Here is a 20,562-nt window from a genome sequence, read left to right on the forward strand (position 1 = left end):
AACTGCCAGCCTTGATGAGTATGCCACCACCATCACAGACTTTATCAGCAAGTGTGATCCTCTGTGTACCAAAGAGGACAATACAGGTGTTTCCAAACAGGAAACCATGGATGAACTGGGAGATCCACTCCCTACTGAAGGAGAGGACTGCTGCATACAAATCTGGTGATGCTGATCGTACAAGAAATCCAGATATGCCCTTTGGAAAGCTATCAGGGATGTCAAGAGGCAATACTGACTCAATAGTCCCAGACCAGCTGTCAGCTATGGCAGGGCTTACATGCCATAACAGGCAACAAAATGAAGTTGGGCTGCATAGTTGACAACAGTGCATCCCTTCCTGATTAACTTAATGCATTCTATGTGCATTTTGAACAGAAGTGGATTGTCACCACCCACCCTGACAGCCTCCAATGCAACTGAACCTGTGATCACCATTGAGGATGTAAGATCAGTCTTCCGGAGAGTGAACACGAGGAAGGCATCAGATGGTGTCCCTGGCTGTCCCCCTTCAATACTACAATTCCAAGCAAACTTGTCACCAGACTGAGACCTAGGACTCAACACCTCCCTCTGTAAATGGATCCTTTACTTTCTAACAAACAGTGAGGACAGGCAGCAATACCTCTGGCACAATTATTCTCAATACTGGTGTCCCACAAGGCTGCATCCTCAGCCCCCTACTCTATTCCCTATACACTCATGACTGTGTGGCCAGATTCTTTAGCCTCCTGAGGAAGTAGAGGTGCTGATGATACCACAGTCAAGTTTGCAGGTGATACCACTGTTGTAGGCCTAATCTCAAACAGCAATGTGTTGGAGCACAGGAAGGAGATGGAGAGCTTAGTAGAATGGTGTCATGACAACAACCTTGCCCTCTGTCAACAAAATAAGAGCTGGTTATAGACTTCAGGAAAGAGGACTGTACATGCACCTGTCGACATCAACAGTGCTGAGGTTGAGAGCTTCAAGTTCCTGGGAGTGAACATCACCAACAGCCTGTCCTGGTCAAATCATGTAGATGCCACAGCCAAGAAAGCTCACCAGTGCCTCTACTTCCTCAGGAGGCTAAGGAAATTTGGTTTGTCCCCTTTGACTCTCCAACTTTTATTGATGCACAATAGAAAGCATCCTATCTGGATGTATCACAGCTTGGTATGGCAACTGCTCTGCCCAAGACTGCAAGAAACTGCAGAGAGTTGTGGACACAGCACAGTGCATCATGGACACCCGCCTCCCCTCCTTGGACTCTCTTTACCTCTTGCTGTCTTGGTGTAGCAGCCAGCATAATCAAAGACCCCACCCACCCAGGTCATTCTCTCTTCTCTTCAATTGGGTAGGAGATTGAAGCTTGAGGGCATATACCACCAGACTTAAGGACAGCTTCACCCACTGTGATAAGACTACTGAACTGTTCCCCTATACGATAAGGTGGACTCTGATCTCATGATCTACCTTGTTGTGACCTTGCACTTTATTGCACTGCACTCTCTGTAGCTGTGACACTTTACTCTGTACTGTTATTGTTTTTACCTGTACTATCTCAATGTACTCTGTACTAACCCAATGTAACTGCACTGTGTAATGAATTGACCTGTACTATCAGTATGCAAGACAAGTTTTTTCACTGTACCTTGATACAAGTGACAATAATAATCCAATACCAATAAATTAAACCCAGCACCACTCGAGAAGGCAGGCAAACAGTGTTCAGGCCATTCACTGCTCATTAGAAGATCAGCCCCACTACAGCAACTGACCAAAGGCAGATCTTAACAGATACCTTCTAGAAAACTAGAGGAAGAAAGACTTGGGCAGGGATTACCACTGACCAAAGGCAGATCTTAACAGATACCTTCTAGAAAACTAGAGGAAGAAAGACTTGGGCAGGGATTACCAAAATTCAGTGCAGGCAAAAAAAGTCACAGCCAGCACTAGTGCATTAATTCATATTGGCATCATGGAAGAGTCCAGACTGGAAATGTAGAAGTCTTTAGGGGTAAATAATATAATTGGACATGACCTCTTAAGCCTGCACTGCCATTCAATATCATAAATTGAGATTTCAAACACACTCACTTGATTGCTTTATTCTCCAGAACAAATCTCTCAAACATACTCAAGTGCAAAACATTCAGGGCCTTAGAGGCAGAGAATTCCAAAGATTTAAATACTTGAGTGAAAGGTATTGCTCTACTTGATCCAAAAAAGTCACTCTTCTTGAGACCTGGTCCCAGTCTAGACTCTTAGCACTTACTCTGTCAAGCTTTTTCAGAATCAGACATTTCAATAATAGTCTCATTCTTTGAAACATCAGTGAGTGTAGTCCAATCTTTCTTTTTACATAAGCTAGGAATCAATCTTGTAAAATTATAGTGCACTGCCCCCAAGGCAAGTATAGCCTTCATCAAGTAGAGGCCAAAACACAGCCAGTACTACAGGTTTAATCTCATCAATGCCTTTGCTACAAGACTTCTTTCTTTCTATACTGCAATGCCATTACAACATAGCATTTGTTTTCCTAACTGTTTGATGTTACTGAATATTAACTTCCTGTATTTCATGAACCAGCACAGCCAGAGCCTCTTACACAAACGTTTAATTGTTTCTCAGTTATGATGGACTGACCACATAAAATTCAAGCAATCCAAAGATGTTACCACATGGAAGCTACTGCAAAGACAGTAGTTGCAAGGTCAGTCTGTAAAAGAGGTGCATAGACTTGCTCAGAATTAATCTCAACGACTGGGCCTGGACAACAGCTACAAGGACAGTTACAGGGTACAGAACTTGCAAGACTGCAGTGTATGACTTCAAGCATCACCTATGGGAGTCAACCTTCAATATAAGGCTTGCAGGATACTGAGCCGTGTGGAGAAACACAGGTACTTTTGAGAGTACATACACAAATCCTGGAGAAGATTCTTAAAGACAGGATTTATGGGCATTTAGAGAAGCACAGGCTGATTAGGGACAGTCAGCATAGCTTTGAGGGGCAGGTAGTGCCTCATGAGCCTGACTGAATTCTTTGAGAATGTGACAAAGCACATTGTTGAAGATAGAGCAGTGGATGGATTTTAGTAAGGTGTTTGATAAGGTTCCTCCTGGAAGGCTTACTCAAAGTCAGGAGGTATGGGATCTAGGGAAAATTGGCTATGTGGATTCAGAATTGGCTCACCCATAGAAGACAGAAGGTGGTGGTAGATGGAGCGTATTCTGTCTGGAGGTCAGTGACCAGTGGTGTTCCGCAGGGATCTGTTCTGGGACCCCTGCTCTGTGATTTTTGTTTTAAAAATGACTTGGATGAGGATGTGGAAGGGTGGGTTAGAAAGGTTGGTGGTGTTGTGGATAGTCTAGAAGGTTACTGTAGATTACAACAAGATATTGATAAAATGCAGAGTTGGGCTGAGAAGTGGCAGATGGAGTTCAACTCTAAGTGTGAAGTGATACACTTTGGGATATCGAATTCGAAGGCAGAATACAAGGTTAATGGCAGGTGTTACAAATTAGATTACTATTTGGTGAATGGCCCTTTAAGACATAGTACAGTAGTGTGTGTGTGGCATTATTATGACAACAACAGGAGATATACTGTGTTTCTTCTGTTGCTGGTATGTAACACTCAGCAGTGTGGAGGAACAGAAGGATCTTGGGGTCCATGTCCATGGATCCATCAAGGTTGCCACGCAGGTCGATAGGGTTGTTAAGAAGACACATGGAGTGTTGGCCTTCATTAGTCAGTGTGGAGTTCAAGAGCCGTGAGGTGATGTTGCAGCTCTATAGAACTCTGGTCAGACCACACTTGGAGTATTGTGTTCAGTTCTGGTCGCCTCATTATAGAAAGGATATGGAAGCTTTAGAGAAGGTGCAAAGGAGATTTACCAGGATGCTGCCTGGATTGGAGAGCATGTCTTATGAGGATAGGTTGAGTGAGCTAGGGCTTTTCTCTTTGGAGAGGAGGATGAGAGGTGACTTGATAGAAGTGTACAAGATAAGAGGCATAGATCGAGTGGACAGTCAGTTTTTTCCCCCCAGGACGACAATGGCTAACACGAGGGGACATAATTTTAAGGTGATTAGAGGAAGGTATAAGGAGGATGTCAGGGGTAAGTTGTTTTTGTTTAAACACAGTGGTGGGTGCGTGGAACACACTGCCAGCAGGGGTTGTGGGGGCAGATACATTAAGGAGATTAGAAGATTCTTAGATAGACACATGAATGACAGAAAAATAGGGGGCTATGTGGGAGGGAAGGGTTAAATGGAACTTAGAGCAGGATAAAATGTTGGCACAACATTGTGGGTTGAAGGGCCTGTACTGTGCTGTAGTGTTCTATGTTTAAATCCTTAAAGCTGGCTAGACAGGTCAATAAAGTGGTTAAGATAGCAGATAGGGTGCTGTGCTTTATGAGTCAAGGCATAGGATACAAGGACAGGGATGCTGTGCTGAAATTGTATTTAAGATTGGTGAGGCCTTAGCTCCAGTAATGCACTTGGCTCTGGTCTCATTACAGGAAAAATGTGACTGCATTGGAGAGGGTGCAGAGAGAGTTTGCAATGATGCTGCCGGGACCAGAAAATTGTAGCTAAGGAATGACTGGATAGCTGGGGTTATTTTGGAACAATAAGGTTGTGAAGAAATTTAACTGAAGTGTATAAAACAAAGGCCTAGATGGAGCAAAAAGGATGGACCAATTTCTACTCATCTGCTATGAGGAAAACCATGGGGGTGGGGGTGGGGGGGGGGGGCAGATATTTAAACTAATTCATGAAAGAATTAAAGGGGAGATGAGGAACAATATTTTCATCCAGAAGAGTTGTATATCCTCAGTGTACAGATGGAACTCAGCATGATATTTACACTGTTTTCCTAACTGATAAATGAAAAACATTAGAGGGCCAAGGACAGATCCTTGGGGATCATGGGTACAGAACAGGAGCAGAAAAATCCCCATTGCAGGAGATATTATGACTATAACAGACTAGGCAAGAATAGAAATGAGGGCAACTGAACAATGGAGGAGAGGCCTTATTTAAAAAAACATGATGGTCAACTGTATCAAAAGCTGTAGACAAGTGGAGTAGGAAGAGAATGAGACATTGCCCCATATTATCCCATAATGATAAATGATTACAAAATACACCAGTGTTCAGAAGAATAAATAACCTCTCCACTACACAAGCCTATATCTGGTTTTATTCAACCTCACTCTCAGGAAAAACATGGTGCTACTCCCATGACACAATTTTCCTACCTTTATCTGCCTCAGTGTCCAGTCCTTCAGTCAGTATTCGATCCAAATGTTCATTCAGATTCTGAAAGTTCAATGGCTTTCTGAAACAAATGTACAAAATATTAGAATAAAAATGAATATAAAATATTTCTAGCTTAAACTAGACTACAGAATAAATTTGTAACCTTAAAACCTTTAAGTAACTCAGCATTCCTTACTCATAGTTTGTACCAGATCCCAATAGGGGGGTGGGGAGAAAAACAATGGTTTTTATTTCTGCACTTTCCCTAACTGCCCCACAAGAACCTAAGGGTGAGCAACCTCCTTGAACCCCTGCAGTCCTTTGGTGAAGATGCTCCCACAGTACTATTGGGTAGGGAGTTCAAAGATTTAGACCCAACAATGAAGAAGGAATGAAGTTGTTTCCAAGTCAGGACATTGTGCAAGTTAGAGGGGAATCCACAGATGATGGCGTTCTCATGCACAAACTGTCCTTGCCCTCGGTGGCAGACGCCACAGGTCTGGGAGACAGATAGTGCAGCCTAGGTGCGCAACTGCAGTGCACTTTATTGATGTACTCATTACAGCTAGTGGTGAAAAGAATTGAAGTTCAGCGTGATTATTGATGTACTAATCAAGTAGGCTGCTTTCTCCAGAATGGTGTTGAGCTTCAAGTGCTGTTGGAACTGCACTCATCCTGGCAGGTGGACAATATTCCATTGTGTTCATGACTTGTGGCTTGCATACATTGGAAAAACTGAAGTGTCAGGAAGTGACTTACTCACCACAATATACCCAGCCTTTGATGCATTCCAGTTGTCATAATAGTTATCTGGCTAGACTTCTTGCATCTCCAGTCAATGGTGGTCCCTAAGGTATTGATGGTTGGGCTCTGATAAAAAAGGCCATAGCAAATCAAACATAGGTGGTTAGACTCTCTCTTCTTGTAGATGGTCATTGCCTGGCACTCTTGAAGCAATGTCCTAGCTGGGAAAATGGATATCCACTAGCCACAAACACCTCCCTTTTTGCAAGGTATAACTCCAGTGACTGGAGTATTTTCCCTTTGATGCATACAACTTCAGTTTTAGTAAGACTCATCGATGCTCAGTTAAATTATACCTCAAAGCCAAGGGTAGTCAAAGTTGTTAGGAGATACAGAAACAAGTAGTCCTGCAGTAAAAGCCAAACTGAGCATCATTGAACAGGTTATTGGAGTCTTAGAGCCACAAGATCAAGGATTACTCTGTTCCATTTCCAATTCTTGGGGTTCTGAGGTGAATGATGAGGCCAAAGTGGGACGGATAGGTGGACAGTTTGAGAGGTAGTGCACTCCTTCCACTCTTTGCTAAGCTTCTGTGTACTCCCAACAATGATTTGAGGTTCAGTTCTCTTCTGGATGCTCCTTCTCCATTTCAAGCAGTCATGGACCAGAGATTGCTATGACTCAGTGGGAATCTCCAAGAACATCCATGAAACATTTTCTGTCTGTTTGGAAATCTCTTGCCATGATGGAGCTTGGAAAAAAGTACCTGTTTCAGGAGTGTGGTGTCGGGCCCATAAAAGATGGGCTGCCCAACAGATGTAACGTGTTATTATAACTTGTGTAACGTGGGCCTCACTGCTGGAGATGTCAGCCTGGGAGAAGACACTGACATTGGTTCACTTATCTGTCAGTGGATTGTGCAGAGAGTGTTGGTAACATCTTACCAACACTAGTGATGTTTTGGAGAGTAATTAGCTGGATTGGATTTGTCTCACTTCCTGTGAATAGATGTAGCTTGCCCTGCAGGTTCCAGTGCTCTGTCAGCTTGGCTAAAGGTGCAGCTGGCTCTGGAGTGCAGGTGTTCATTACTGCAGCCAGGATATATTCTTGAAATATCCACAGGATTCTAGAGTGGGAGGGAGATCAGCCAGAAGTCGTGGTTCATGTTGGTACCAATGACATAGGTAGGAAGAGGGATGAGGTCCTGAAAAGTGAGTTTAGTGAGCTAGGCAGAAAGCTGAAGGACAGGACCTCGGGTAGCTGCCAGTGCCACGTGATAGTGAAGGTAGGAATAGGAGGAGATGGCAAATATGTGCATGGCTGAGAAGTTGGTGCAGGGGGGAGGGTTTTAGATTGTTGGATCATTGGGATCTCTTCTGGGGAAGGTGGGATGTGTACAGAGAGGACTGGTTACACCTGACCCTGAGGGGGGGCCAATATCCTTGCAGCCAGGTTTGCTAGGGTGGTTCAGGAGGGTTTGAACTAGATTGCGAGGGGGAAGGGAACCGGAGTAGAGGAAGAAGGGGATGGGGAAAACTCAGATCTGACAGGTAGAGGGGCTTTGAGGAAGGAGAAGCAGAGTACAGGCTATAAAAGTAGTAAGGTGGATGGGCTAAAGTGCATTTACTTAAATGCAAGAAGCATCAGGAATAAGGGAGATGAACTGAGAGCTTGGGTAAGTACATGGGACTACAATATTGTGGTTATTACAGAGACATGGCTGACATCGGGGCAGGAATAGATATTGAATATTCCTGGTTTTCAGTGTTTTAAAAGGGATGGGGGGTGGGGGAGGGGGAGAAGAGGAGGAGGGGTGGTGATACTGGTCAGGGACACAGTTACAGCTGCAGAAAGGGTAGATAATGTAGAAGGATCCTCACTGGTCAATATGGGTGGAAGTTAGGAACAAGAAAGGAGCAGTTACCCCTGGGAGTATTCTATAGCCTCCCTGGTAGCAGTAGGGATACTGAGGAGCAGATCAGGAGTCAGTTCTTGGAAAGATGTGAAAATAACTAGGTTGTTATAATGGGAGACTTCAACTTTCCAAATATTGATTGGAACCTACTTAGTGCCAAAGGTTTAGATGGGGCAGAGTTTGTTAAGTGTGTCCAGGATGGATTCCTGACACAGTATGTTGACAGGCTGACTAGAGGGAATGCCATATTAGATCTAGTTTTAGGTAATGAACCGGGACAGGTGACAGATCTATTAGTGGGTGAGCATTTGGGCGACAGTGACCATTGCTCCACAACCTTTAGAATTGTCATGGACAAGGATAGGAGCAGAGGACAGGAAGATATTTAATTGGGGAAGGGCAAATTATGAGGCTATAAGGCTAGAACCTGAGTGTAAATTGGGATGACATTTTTGAAGGGAAATGTACGATGGAGATGTGGTCAATGTTCAGGGATCTTTTGCAGGATGTTAGGGATAAATTTGTCCCAGTGAGGCAGAGAAGGAATGGCAGGGTGAAGGAACCGTGGGTGGCGAGAGAGGTGGAACAACTAGTTAAGAAGAAGGAGGCAGCATACATAAGCTGTAAGCAGCAAGGATCAGACAGGGCTCATGAGGAATTTAGAGTAGCAAGGAAGGACCTTAAAGAGCTGAGGAGATCGAGAAGGGGACATGAAAAGGCTTTGGCAAGTAGGGTTAAGGAGAATCCCAAGGCTTTTTTCTTGTATGTGAAGAGCAGAAGGATGGCTAGAGTAAAGGCAGGTCCAATTAAAGACGGGTGGGAGGATGTGCCTGGAAGCTGTGGAAGTGGGTGAGATTCTCAATGAATACTTCTCCTCAGTATTCACCAAGGAGAGGGGTCTTGATGATGTTGAGGACAGTGTTGGTGAGGGTAATGTTCTGGAGCATGTAGATATCAAGAGGATGTGTTGGAGTTGTTAGAAAATATTAGGACAAATAAGTCCCCAGGGCCTGACGGAATATTCCCCAGACTGCTTCGTGAGGCGAGGGAGGAGATTGCTGAACCATTGCTTAGGATCTTTGAGGCCTCGTTGTCCATGGGGATGGTACCAGAGGATTGGATGGTAGTGAATGTTGTCCCCTTATTCAAAAAAGGTAGTAGGGATAGTCCAGGGAATTACAGACCAGTGAGCCTTGCATCTGTGGTGGGTAAGCTGTTAGAAAGGATTCTAAGAGATAGGATCTATGAGCATTTAGAGAATCATGGACTGATTAGGGACAGCCAGCATGGCTTTGTGAAGGGAAGATCTTGCCTCACGAGCCTGATAGGGTTCTTTGAGGAGGTGACCAGGAAGATTGAGGAGGGTAGTGTAGTGGATGTGGTCTACATGGATTTTAGTAAGGTGTTTGATAAGGTTCCACATGGTAGGCTTCCTCAGAAGGTCAGAGGCCAAGGGATCCAGGGAGGCTTGACCATGTGGATTCAGAATTGGCTTGCCTGTAGAAACCAGAGGGTTGTGGTGGAGGGAGTGCATTCGGATTGGAGGGCTGTGACTAGTGGTGTCCCATAGGGATCAGTTCTGGGACCTCTACTTTTTGTGATATTTATTAATGACTTGGATAAGGGGATGGGAGGGTGGGTTAGCAAGTTTGCAGATGACACAAAGATCGGTGGTGGTGTGGATAGTGTAGAGGGCTGTCGAAGCTTACAGAGGGATATTGATAGGATGCAGAGCTGGGCTGACAAGTGGCAAATGGAGTTCAGTCCAGAGAAGTGAGGTAGTACACTTTGGAAGGACAAATTCCAAGGCAGAGTACAAGGTAAATGGCAGGATTCTGGGCAGTGTAGAGCAGAGGGACCTGGGGGTTCATATCCACAGATCACTGAAAGTCACCACACAGGTAGATAGGGTAGTTAAGAAAGCTTATGGGATGCTAGCTTTCATAAGTGGTGGGATCGAGTTTAAAAGCCGCAAAGTAATGATGCAGCTTTACAAAACTGATTAGGCCACACTGTGTTCAGTTCTGGTTGCCTCATTATAGGAAGGATGTGGAGGCGTTGGAGAGGGTGCAGAGGAGATTTACCAGGATGCTGAGGAGAGACTAAAGGAGCTAGGGCTTTACTCTTTGGAGAGGAGGATGATGATGAGGGGAGACATGATAGAGGTATACAAGATATTAAGAGGAATAGATAGAGTGGACAACCAGCACCTCCTTTCCCAGAGCACCAATGCTCAATACAAGAGGACATGGCTTTAAGGTAATGGGTTGGAAGTTCAAGGGAGATGTCAGAGGGAGGTTTTTCACCCAGAGAGTGGTTAGTGCAGGGAATGCGCTGCCTGGGGTGGTGGTGGTGGAGGCTGATACATTGGTCAAGTTCAAGAGATTGTTAGATAAGCATATGGAGGAATTTAAGATAGAGGGATATGTGGAAGGAAAGGGGTTAGATAGTCTTCGGTGTAGTTTGAAGGGTGGCACAACATGGTGGGCTGAAGGGCCTGTATTGTTCTATGGTTCTAGTTGATCCAATATCAACCAACACCAATAGAACAGATTGTCTTGACCAATAGCCTTGCTGCATCGAACACTTGCAGCTATTTCTTGATACCACCTGGAATGAATTGAACTGAACTGGCCAGTACTGATGGTGGGGATTTGTGGAGGAAGCCACACCCCTCAATGAACCAGGGTAGACCTCTTGGCTTGATTTTAACAATAAGAGTCTGGGCCATGAGATTGCAGTAGTGTACCTTCGGGCAGTCCCTCAGGATCGAGATGACTTGTTTCTACTCCAGTTTTGTGGGTTCTGTATAACTGACTTCAGTGTTCCAGGGCATACAGAAGTTCATAGACTTCAGCCTGGTTGTGATGAAGTGGGTGTTGGAACACCATGAAGCAACAAATATAGTGAGGCAGTCTGAGTAACCACCTGAAGGGAACAGGAAAGGAGAAACAAAAGTTTAAAACTGAGACAGGGCTATGCTGAAGAAACAGAACTGAATTCAGAGACACAGATTCTCCTAAATCAACAATAGCAAATGTATATTTAATTAATCAGATAACAAGTGCAACATGAAAGGCAAAACTGCACATAGTGAAAATAATTCCAAAGTTGCAAAGGCACGATAGCAACAATTCAATACACAGCAACCATGAGGAATGTGTGACAGTGGTAACCAGGCAGTTGGAAATGAGAGGCAATAAAAAGTTGCTGGAAGTGATAAATCTTTTGTCTGCTATTTCAACTCCACTTTGCAATACATAAAATAAAAAAAAATAGGCATCTAGCCAAATGGTCTGTGCTGTTGATTATTATCTAGATACCTCCTCCTTAATTTATCTTGAGGCATATTCTTTCTTCATGTTTCTATTCACCTTTCCCTTGTGCTATTTGTTTCAACTGCTCCACATGCTACTTAGTTAAGCGAGAGAAGAATATATTATACAAAGACAATGAAGCATTAAAATTCCACAACTAAAATTATTTCATTACTGCATGCTGATTGGTGAATATTTCAATCACCAAAAGTGACCAGAGCCACCAAAATAATGATGAATTAAACTTCCTGCAAAAGGATGTATGTTGCTGCCCTGATGTCATCATTCCCTTCTAATCATTTTCTGCCCTGCATAGTACAAACTCATCTTTTGAAAAATCACCTTCCTTCCCTCCTGATTGCTGCTCCCACTGGACAACCTTTGGTGCATTCCAGATAACAGGCCTGTCTGTCCTTCAGGAACCTTTGAACAATGTCCTGGAGGTCCTACACTGGGTTTCAAGCCAAAACATCAACAACCCCCCAAATGCTGCTTGACCTACTGAGTTCCTCAAGCAGTTTTTGTTGCTATAGTTGAGCTGTCTTTAGTCGGCCTTGTAGCCTTGTTCCACTATCTTCAATACAATCTTATGCCTTCAAGGAGGACCCAGCTGCTGTTCCATTATTCTCCAGCCTGGTGTGCAACTTAAACACGTGCTCTATTGACATGAAACAAAGCCGACGGGCCATTCCTCTAACATGTACTCTACTGCGTGACCTTTCTTGTCTCCCCATGTGCCCAGATCCACTCCCAGCTGGACTCTGCTTCTGTACTATTTCTTACTAATACAAATCATTTGTTTTTTCTGCCCAACACATGGTTCTTATCAAGACTGCTGTACATAGCGACAATTCTCTGAAAAGTGATTGATTAAGTTGTGAACTTCATCCTCCTTTGGCCTTTGCAGACTAATTTCCCCCACCACCATGTCCCATGTCTTCCAGTCTAGCTGCCAAATACTGTCAGACCAGAATCTGTGCTCCTAGTCCCAACGATGCTCCAATAGCCAATCCGGCAATCATCCAAAAAACAAACTGCTAGAGGAACTCAGCGGGTTGAGCAGCATCTGTGGAGGCAGAGGGTTGGTCAACGTTTCAGGTCGAAACCTTACAATCAGGACTGTGGGTAGAGGGGATATAGCCGGTATAAAGAAGGGAGGGGGATGGCCTGGTAGGTCATGGGTAGAACCAGGTGATTAGGGAGATGGGCAGATGGAGCCAGGTGGAGGTAAGGGGTGGAGTTGGGAGATAACAACTGGTGGGTTAGGTTGAGACATGGGGAGAGAGGAAAAAAAAAATGGGCATGAGCCATAGCTACCATTGTCTTTTCATTGGCTATTTGGAACTGTGCTTGTTCCAAACCAACTCTGGCACTTTCTCTGCAACATCAACTACTACATTGGTGCGGCCTCCTGAACCCCATCGAACTCATCAATTTCATCACCTTCACTCAAATTTCCACTCCACCTAAGTAAAGGGTTAAGAAATTGTGACCGTACATAAACTAATGAAAAAAAATACCATGCAACTAAACAATAAGTGAGGTTTGTCCTAAACAATGACTGTGATGGTTGTCTTTTATCTTAGGCTCCCCAATTGAAATTGGTGCAGTCGCATTAAGTGTGTGACAAGGACTGTATAAATTGTCTGCCCCTCTATTGTGGAGACCTCCAATAAAGACTCTGCGTGAGAGTCAGGAGAATTCTCCCTGGCAGTATACTGCTCATAAACACGTTTTAACAGAATTAATCTGTGGCACTGTGATTTTGCAGTAGGCAGGAGTAAGAACTTAAAATTGGGATTACACACCCTCAAATTCACTTGGACTATTTCTGATACTTCTCCCCCTTTTCTGGATCTCTGTCTCCATCCACTGACGTTTACTCTAAACCCACCGTACCCAGACTGCTTTGACTCCAGTTCCTCCATCTCCACCACATCTGCTCTCAAGATGAAGCCTTCTGTTCCAAGACATCCGAAATGTCGTCCTTTCAGGAAACAGCTTCCCTTCTACTGTGATTGATAGATCTCTCTCGCATCTCTTCTGTTTCTCAGACATCTGCTCTCACCTCACCTCCCCCCCAGATAGAATAAAGATAGAGTTCCCTTGGTCCTCACCTTTCATCCCATCAGACTCTGCATCTAGCAAATCATCCTTCATCACTTCCACCAGCAATCACATCTTCTCCTCCCACCCCTTTCCACAGGGACCACTTCCTCCATGGCTCTTGGTTCGCTCATCCTTCCCTATCTCCTGACACTTTCCCCAGCAACCACAGGAGGTGCAACACTTCTTACACCTCCCCCACCACTGTCCAGGGAACTAATCAACCCTTCCAGGTGAGGCAGAGACTCACGGGCACCTCCTCCTACCTAATCTGCTGCATTCAGTGCTCTCAATGTGACCACCTCTACATTGGCGAGACCAAGAGTAGACTAGGCAACTGTTTAGCTGAACACCCACACTTCGTCTGCAAAGGCCATCTTGACCTCCAAGTTGCATGTCATTTCAACTCCCTTTCCCACTCTCACACTGACCTTAGTCCTCAGCCTTCTCCACTCCCATGGTGAGGCCAGACGTAAACTAGAGGAATAGCACCTCTTATTCCGTCTGGGTAGTCTACAACCCAATGGCAAGAACATTGAAATCTCTAATTTCAAGTAACCCACAACCCCTATGTTCGTTTCTCTCTCCCTGATCCACCCAGGTTCTTTCACCACCCCCCCCCCCCCCCCCCCCCCCCCTCACCCATAAGCATTTCCATTCTGGTACTTCTGATCTCATCTTGACACTCCTGAGCCTTTGGAACGGAAAGAGCATTTGTGCAATTCACAGAAATATAGGAAGTGACACTTGCATTTGTAAGTCTCTTTTAATATACAAAAAGATAGAACAGTACAAGCAGGATCAGGCCCTTTAGCCAACAAGGTCTGTGCCAACAACGTAGCAAAACATCCCAAAATACCTTCCAGGAACTTGATGCAAAGACCGACAATCACAAAAGACATTTGGAATGATGACCAAAGGCTTGGGGGGAGAAAAGCAGGCTTTAAAGAATGGAGGGTAGAAAGGTAAGATTCTTAGAAAGAGAATTCCAAAGCTTTGTTCATGGATCACTGATGACTGAGTACCATTGCTGGTCCAAGAGCAGAGTTAGAGCCTAACCAGGAAACAAAATCAGAATGAAATCCAAATAAAAAGGAACAAAGGGTTGAAGAAAGAATTAAAAGGGAGGAATATTTTTGCATCCAAGATACTACAGGAATTGCCTTAGTTATTTCTACTATCACATAACAATAAAAAAGCATGCATTATTAGCTGGTGAGTTGATTTTTTTTTAAAAAATGGTTACCAGGTTTGTATTTTAACCTCTAATAAATGTCAACTTGAACCACACAAAATAAACCAAGCTAAGGAGTGGGGCTGGAACCCTATTGGAAAACATCTGCACCTTCAGAGCTGTGTAATCTGGAACTGTATCATCCAGTTGCACTATCAAGCTATTATTAGTGAATGCAGACTCACAAGGTCAGATGCTGGTATATGGAAAAAGTCAAGCAGTTTACACTCTCTGGAAGGTGTTCACACGATACTCTAGATTCCCTACACATCCTGAAACCCATGCTCTCCCATCATATAGATGAAATCTGACTACTGAGGAACAAACTTAAATCAGAGAATGTTAGCTTAACATCTGTATGATGCGTAGATATACTACATTATATCACATCCAGAAACAAATGCTCACATGATTTAAATCATTCTTTCATGTGTTGAACTGTACTTTCAGTTCACTCTAGAAGTGACTCAAAGATACTAACAGCCTTCAAGCTCATGCCCAGTGCATTACAGACACCAGTCTCCCCTCCTTGGACTCTGTCTTTACCTCTCATTGTCTTGGTGTAGCAGCCAGCATAATCAAAGACCCCACCCACCCAGGACATTCTCTCTTCTCTCCTCTTCCATCGGGTAGAAGATACAGGAGCTTGAGGGCATGTACCACCAGACTTAAGGACAGCTTCTACCCCACAGTGATAAGACTATTGAATGCAATGAGATGGACTATGACCTCATGATCTACCTTGCTGTGACCTTGCACTTTATTGTACTGCACTTTCTCTGTAGCTGTGACAGAGCTCTGTACTGTTATTGTTTTTTTTTACCTGTACTACATCAATGCACTCTGTACTAACTTGATGCAACTGCACTGTGTAATGAATTGACCTGTAAGATCGGTTTGTAAGACAAGTTTTTCACTGTACCTCCGTACAAGTGACAATAATAAACCAATACCAATTATAATGGGCAACTCTAGCCAACAGCTATGACCTGCAAGTTCAAACACTCCCAATCTTGTCCTGTTCTATTCTCACGTCTATACACAAAGGTTCTCTCCAGCTAGGTCACGGAAAGCCATTTGGCCTTTTAAATTTTACTGTTTGAGTCCAAAGACAGAGAGACCAATTCTGCCATTATATTAATATTTCTGTTTGACAACAGCTTATGTACCTTTACAGCTGCCACTACAGGTCCAGACAGGGGAGTTTGAATTGCTTTGCCATGTTAACAATTTCATTGAGAGTGCTCTCAAACTCAATTTCAATGAAAAAAGGTACACAAGCGTTACTTGTAGTGTCATGTCTTCTCTGTGGATTGTCACCTTGTTGTGGTGGAGAAGCTTGTGTCGTCCTGAGATCTCGAGAGCAATGTTGTCTGGAGCTATGCTCCTGGTAAGGTCACCTATGGCAGTAAGGTCGATGGTGAGGTCCCTGACAAAGAACAATCCAACCAAGACCTCAATGGTGGAACAGGCAGACGAAGTTACTTCAAACTCAACGGCTATGAAGGCGGATGAAGGCTACAACAAATCCATCAGCCCCAATCGTCGTGGTTTCCATGCCATTGGAATCAGTTGGTTGATTTGTGAAGTATTGTGTGCTTTTTGTAGTGCAACATCAAGTACATGTTGAACAAATACATGTTGAACAAATACATGCACAGGCGTCTTCGCTCTGTATGAACCAAGATTGGACTCATAAGCCACTTGAGAGCCCATAAATAGATCAACGGAACGAAGACCATCATCCTCGACCTTGAGGGATAGCCACGACGACGAGTGTCACGTAAAACTAGGTGATCTTAGTGCACGATAGAGAGCACTCACATATAAATAAAAACTAGGCTCCAACACTGATCACTTCTTTGATCCCCAAAATAATGTACAGGAAGTGATACTGTAAAGTGTATCAGCAAATGTCAACTAAATAACCATCCAACAGAGCACAAAGCTGCAAGTGAACAAGAACCTTTAGACCACCTTCAATAGTCAGAAACTGCAAAGTGCAGCCACAAAAACTGGACATCACACATTTACACACTTCAGTAGACAAGGCTATTGAAACAGTCTACAGAAGCACTTTATCAAACACTCTGTACCTGGATGTAGCAGCCAGCTGAGCATTCTCAGAGGAAGGGAATACATGGTGGAGGTAGTTGCTGAGGAGTCTGTCATTCACAAAACCTGCAAAAAAAAATGAAATCAGACACATTCTCCTGCATTATGATACCCATCTAATATTTTTATTTCTAACAATATTCATTTCTGTTGTATTGCTTGTGTGCATTCATTCTGCAAAAAAGTACTTCCTCATTTCCTTCCAAATCAGCTTGCCTTTAATTTCACCTTCTCATTCTCAATTCCCCAAATGTAATATTTTTTTAAAAATGCTGCTACCTTATTAGTCCCAATCAGGTGAATAGTCTGAGAGGTGCTGAGTACTCATCAATACCTCAAGTACCAAAAGCCTTAACACCTATTTAATTATAGAGTAGAGGCAAACTGCTTCATCTAATGTACTCTTTTCAACTTTATTCACTGCACAATGATCAGAATTAAGATCTTGATTCCCTCTCTGGCCCAAGGGAAGTCAATGACAATATACCATCATCTCCACTGTCCCTCACCAGAGGTTAGACAAAATAAGCACAATGTGCAAATTAATGTGGATTCTCATTAGTCCACATAGCTCAGTAACATGCAATGTAATGCTATCACCTAAGAAGAAAGAAATAAAGCTCGCCTCAATAAGCAGGTTCATTAGACTACCCTGGTCAAGACAACAAATACTATGTGTGCTGCTATTCTTTCTTAGGAATGTTTAAGCATATTCCCAACTCTTATTTTTGCAATAGCATAGTGCAGGACAGCCTCTGCACGTGTAACAAAGTGGCAGAGCTGATGTTTATCTCCACCACCCTCCATAAGCTTAGCCGATCTAGCCAAGCAGCTAAGGGTTTTTTTTCCATTTATTCATTTTGAGGATCTGTGAGTCACTACCAAGACCAGCATTTATTGTCCATCCTTACCTACTCTTGAGAAAGGATGGTGAGCCAATACCTTGAACCTCGAGATACTCACATTGTAAAGGGAGTTCCAGGATTTAGACCTGGCAGTGAAGAACCAGCAATGTATTTCCAAATCAAAATGATGTGCAGCTTGGAGTCAAACCAGGAGGTGCTGATGTTCCATGCACCTGCTCCCTTGTCCTTCATGGTGGCAGAGATCACTGGTTTGGGAAGTGTGTTGGAGTAGCCTGGGTGAATAACAGCAGTGCATTTTTTTTTAAGATGGTACACACCGCAGCCATTGTGCGCTGGTGGAGGATGGGTTGCCAATCAAGCCAATTGTTTTGTCCTGGATGGTATCAAGCTTCTTGAGAGCTGGTGGAGTTGGACTCAGCCAGACAAGTGGAGAGTACTCTCCTCATATTCCTGACTTGTGCCTTGTTATGGTAGAAAGGCTTTAGGGTGCCAGGAGGTGACTCATTTGCCACAGAATATCCAGCTTCTGACATATTCTTGTAACCATGGTATTTATGTGACTGGTAGTCAATGATCAGTATAGATGAAAGGTCACATTCAGCCTTGCACCAAATCCACAAACCTCCCTTCCCAACCAGTCTGCACTTTTGCTTGAATAACTGCACTCCCTTTATTGAAAACTACTGCAAGTACTAATTCTATGTGCTGAAGTGCTTGCTAGCGTCAGTCCTGTATTTGATGTGGATGAGTTGAGATATTTGATGTGGACCTGTGGATGAGAATGTACAAGGCATGGTTAGTAAGTTTGCAGATGACACTAAAATAGATGGTGTCATTGACAGTGAAGATGGTTATCAGGATTTACAGAGGGATCTTAATCAACTGGGTAAGTGGGCCAAGGAATGGGAAATAGAATCTGATAAGTGTGAAGTGTTGTATTTTGGGAAGACAAATGAGGGCAGGACTTTCACAGTGAACGGTAGGGCCCTGGGAAGTGTTGTAGAACAGAGGGACCTAGGAGTACAAATACATGGTTTCCTGAAAGTGGCATCACAGGGTGATGAAGGAGGCTTTTGGCATGCTGGCCTTCATCAGTCACAGCATTGAGTACAGAAGTTGGGATGTTCTGTTGCAGTTGTACAAGACGCTGACGAGACCACATTTGGAATATTTTGTTCAGTTTTGGTCAACCTGCTTATAGGAAAGATGCCATTAAACTGGAAAGAGTGCAGAGGAGATTTACAAGGATGTTGCCAGGACTTGAGGGACTGAGTTACAGGGAGAGGTTGAGCAGGTTGGGATTTTTGGAGGAGTGATCTTATAGAGATGTATAAAATTACAAGGTGCATAGATAGGGCGAATTCATACTGTTTTTCCCCCAGAGTTGGGGAACCTAGAACTAGAGAGCACAGGTTTGAGTGAAGAGATTTAATAGGAACCTGAGGGGCAACTTTTTCAACCCAGAGAGTGGTCAGTATATGAAATCACAAGACAAAGGAGCAGAAGTAGGCCATTCGGCCCATCGAGTCTGCTCCATGAGCTAAACTAAAACTATTCCTATCTAGCCCCAATTTCCGGCCTTATCCCCACATCCCTTGACTAATTAAATACCCATCTATCTCCTCCTTAAACGCCCCCAATGATTGCACCTCCACAGCTGTACGTGGCAAAGAATTCCATAATTTCACTACCCTCTGGCTAAAGAAACTTCTTCTCATTTCTGTTTTAAAATGGTACCCTCTAATTCTAAGACTGTGCTCTCTAGCCCTGGACTCACCCACCAAGGGAAACAGCTTAACCACATCTCCTCTGTCCAGTCCTTTTAACATTCTAAATGTTTCTATGAGGTCCCCTCTCATTCTTCTGTACTCTAGTGAGTACTGTCCAAGAGCCGAAAAACGCTCATCATAAGTAAGCCCTTTCATTCCAGGAATCATCCCAGTAAATCTCTTCTGAACCCTCCCCAACATCAGTACATCCTTCCTAAGATATTGGACCCAAAACTGCACACAGTATTCCAAATGAGGCCTCACCAGTACTCCATAGAGCCTCATCAATGCTTCCCTACTTTTGTACACTATACCTCTCAAAATGAATGCCAACATAGCATTCACTTTCTTTACTGCCGATCCGACCTGGTGGTTAACCTTTAGGGTATCCTACACGAGTACCCCCAAGTCCCTTTGTACTTCTGTACTTTGAATTTTCTCCCCTTCTAGATAATAATCTGCCCGTTTATTTCTTTTTCCAAAGTGTACAATGGCACATTTCTCAACATTGAATCTCATCTGCCATTTCCTTGCCCATTCTCCTGAACAATCTAAGTCTCTCTACAACCTTCCTGTTTCTTCAATACTCCCTACTCCTCCACCTATCTTGGTGTCATCTGCAAACTTAGCCACAAGACTGTTTACTCCATCATCCAAATCATTAATGTACAAAGTAAAAAGAAGCGGCCCCAACACCGACCCTTGCGGAACACCATTAGTAACCAGTAGCCAATCAGAACAGGATCCTTTTATTCCCACCCTTTGTTTTCTGCCAACCAGCCAATGCTCCACCCATTCCAATATCCTACCTGTAATTCCATAACCTCTCATCTTATTAATCAGCCTCTTGTGCGGCACCTTGTCGAAGGCCTTTTCAAAGTCCAAATACACAACATCCACAGCCTCTCTCTTATCCACCCTACCTGAGATTTCCTCAAAAAAACTCCAATAGGTTGGTCAGGCAGGATCTTCCCTTCATGAAACCATGCTGGCTAGGGCCTATCTTGCCATGTACCTCTAGGTATTCCATAACCTCATCCTTGAGGATCGATTCCAATAACTTTCCCACCACCGATGTCAGACTAATAGGTCTGTAATTTCCTTTATACTGCCTCCCACCCTTCTTATACAGCAGAACTACATTTGCGACCTTCCAGTCCTCCGGAACCATGCCGGAGTCTATTGATTCCTGGAAAATTATCACCAATGCCTCCGCAATCTCTGAAGCCACCTCCTTCAGAAC

The 20,562-nt window shown here is 43.8% G+C and overlaps 1 protein-coding gene across 2 annotated transcripts in view; it reads right to left on the bottom strand.

Annotated features, from left to right (window-relative positions):
* The window catches only part of LOC127571811 (E3 ubiquitin-protein ligase RNF123), a 331,679-nt gene that overhangs the window by 306,949 nt on the left and 4,168 nt on the right, over window positions 1-20,562 (bottom strand). For both annotated transcript variants that reach the window (XM_052018522.1, XM_052018523.1), the window contains exons 3-4: window positions 16,666-16,750; window positions 5,253-5,332 (exon numbers count right to left, since the gene is read on the bottom strand). In XM_052018522.1, coding sequence (XP_051874482.1) covers window positions 5,253-5,332; window positions 16,666-16,750 — 165 coding nt within the window. The remainder of the gene's footprint in view (window positions 1-5,252; window positions 5,333-16,665; window positions 16,751-20,562) is intronic.

Source organism: Pristis pectinata, chromosome 6 (assembly GCF_009764475.1).
Source record: "Pristis pectinata isolate sPriPec2 chromosome 6, sPriPec2.1.pri, whole genome shotgun sequence".
NCBI classification, from domain to species: domain Eukaryota; kingdom Metazoa; phylum Chordata; class Chondrichthyes; order Rhinopristiformes; family Pristidae; genus Pristis; species Pristis pectinata.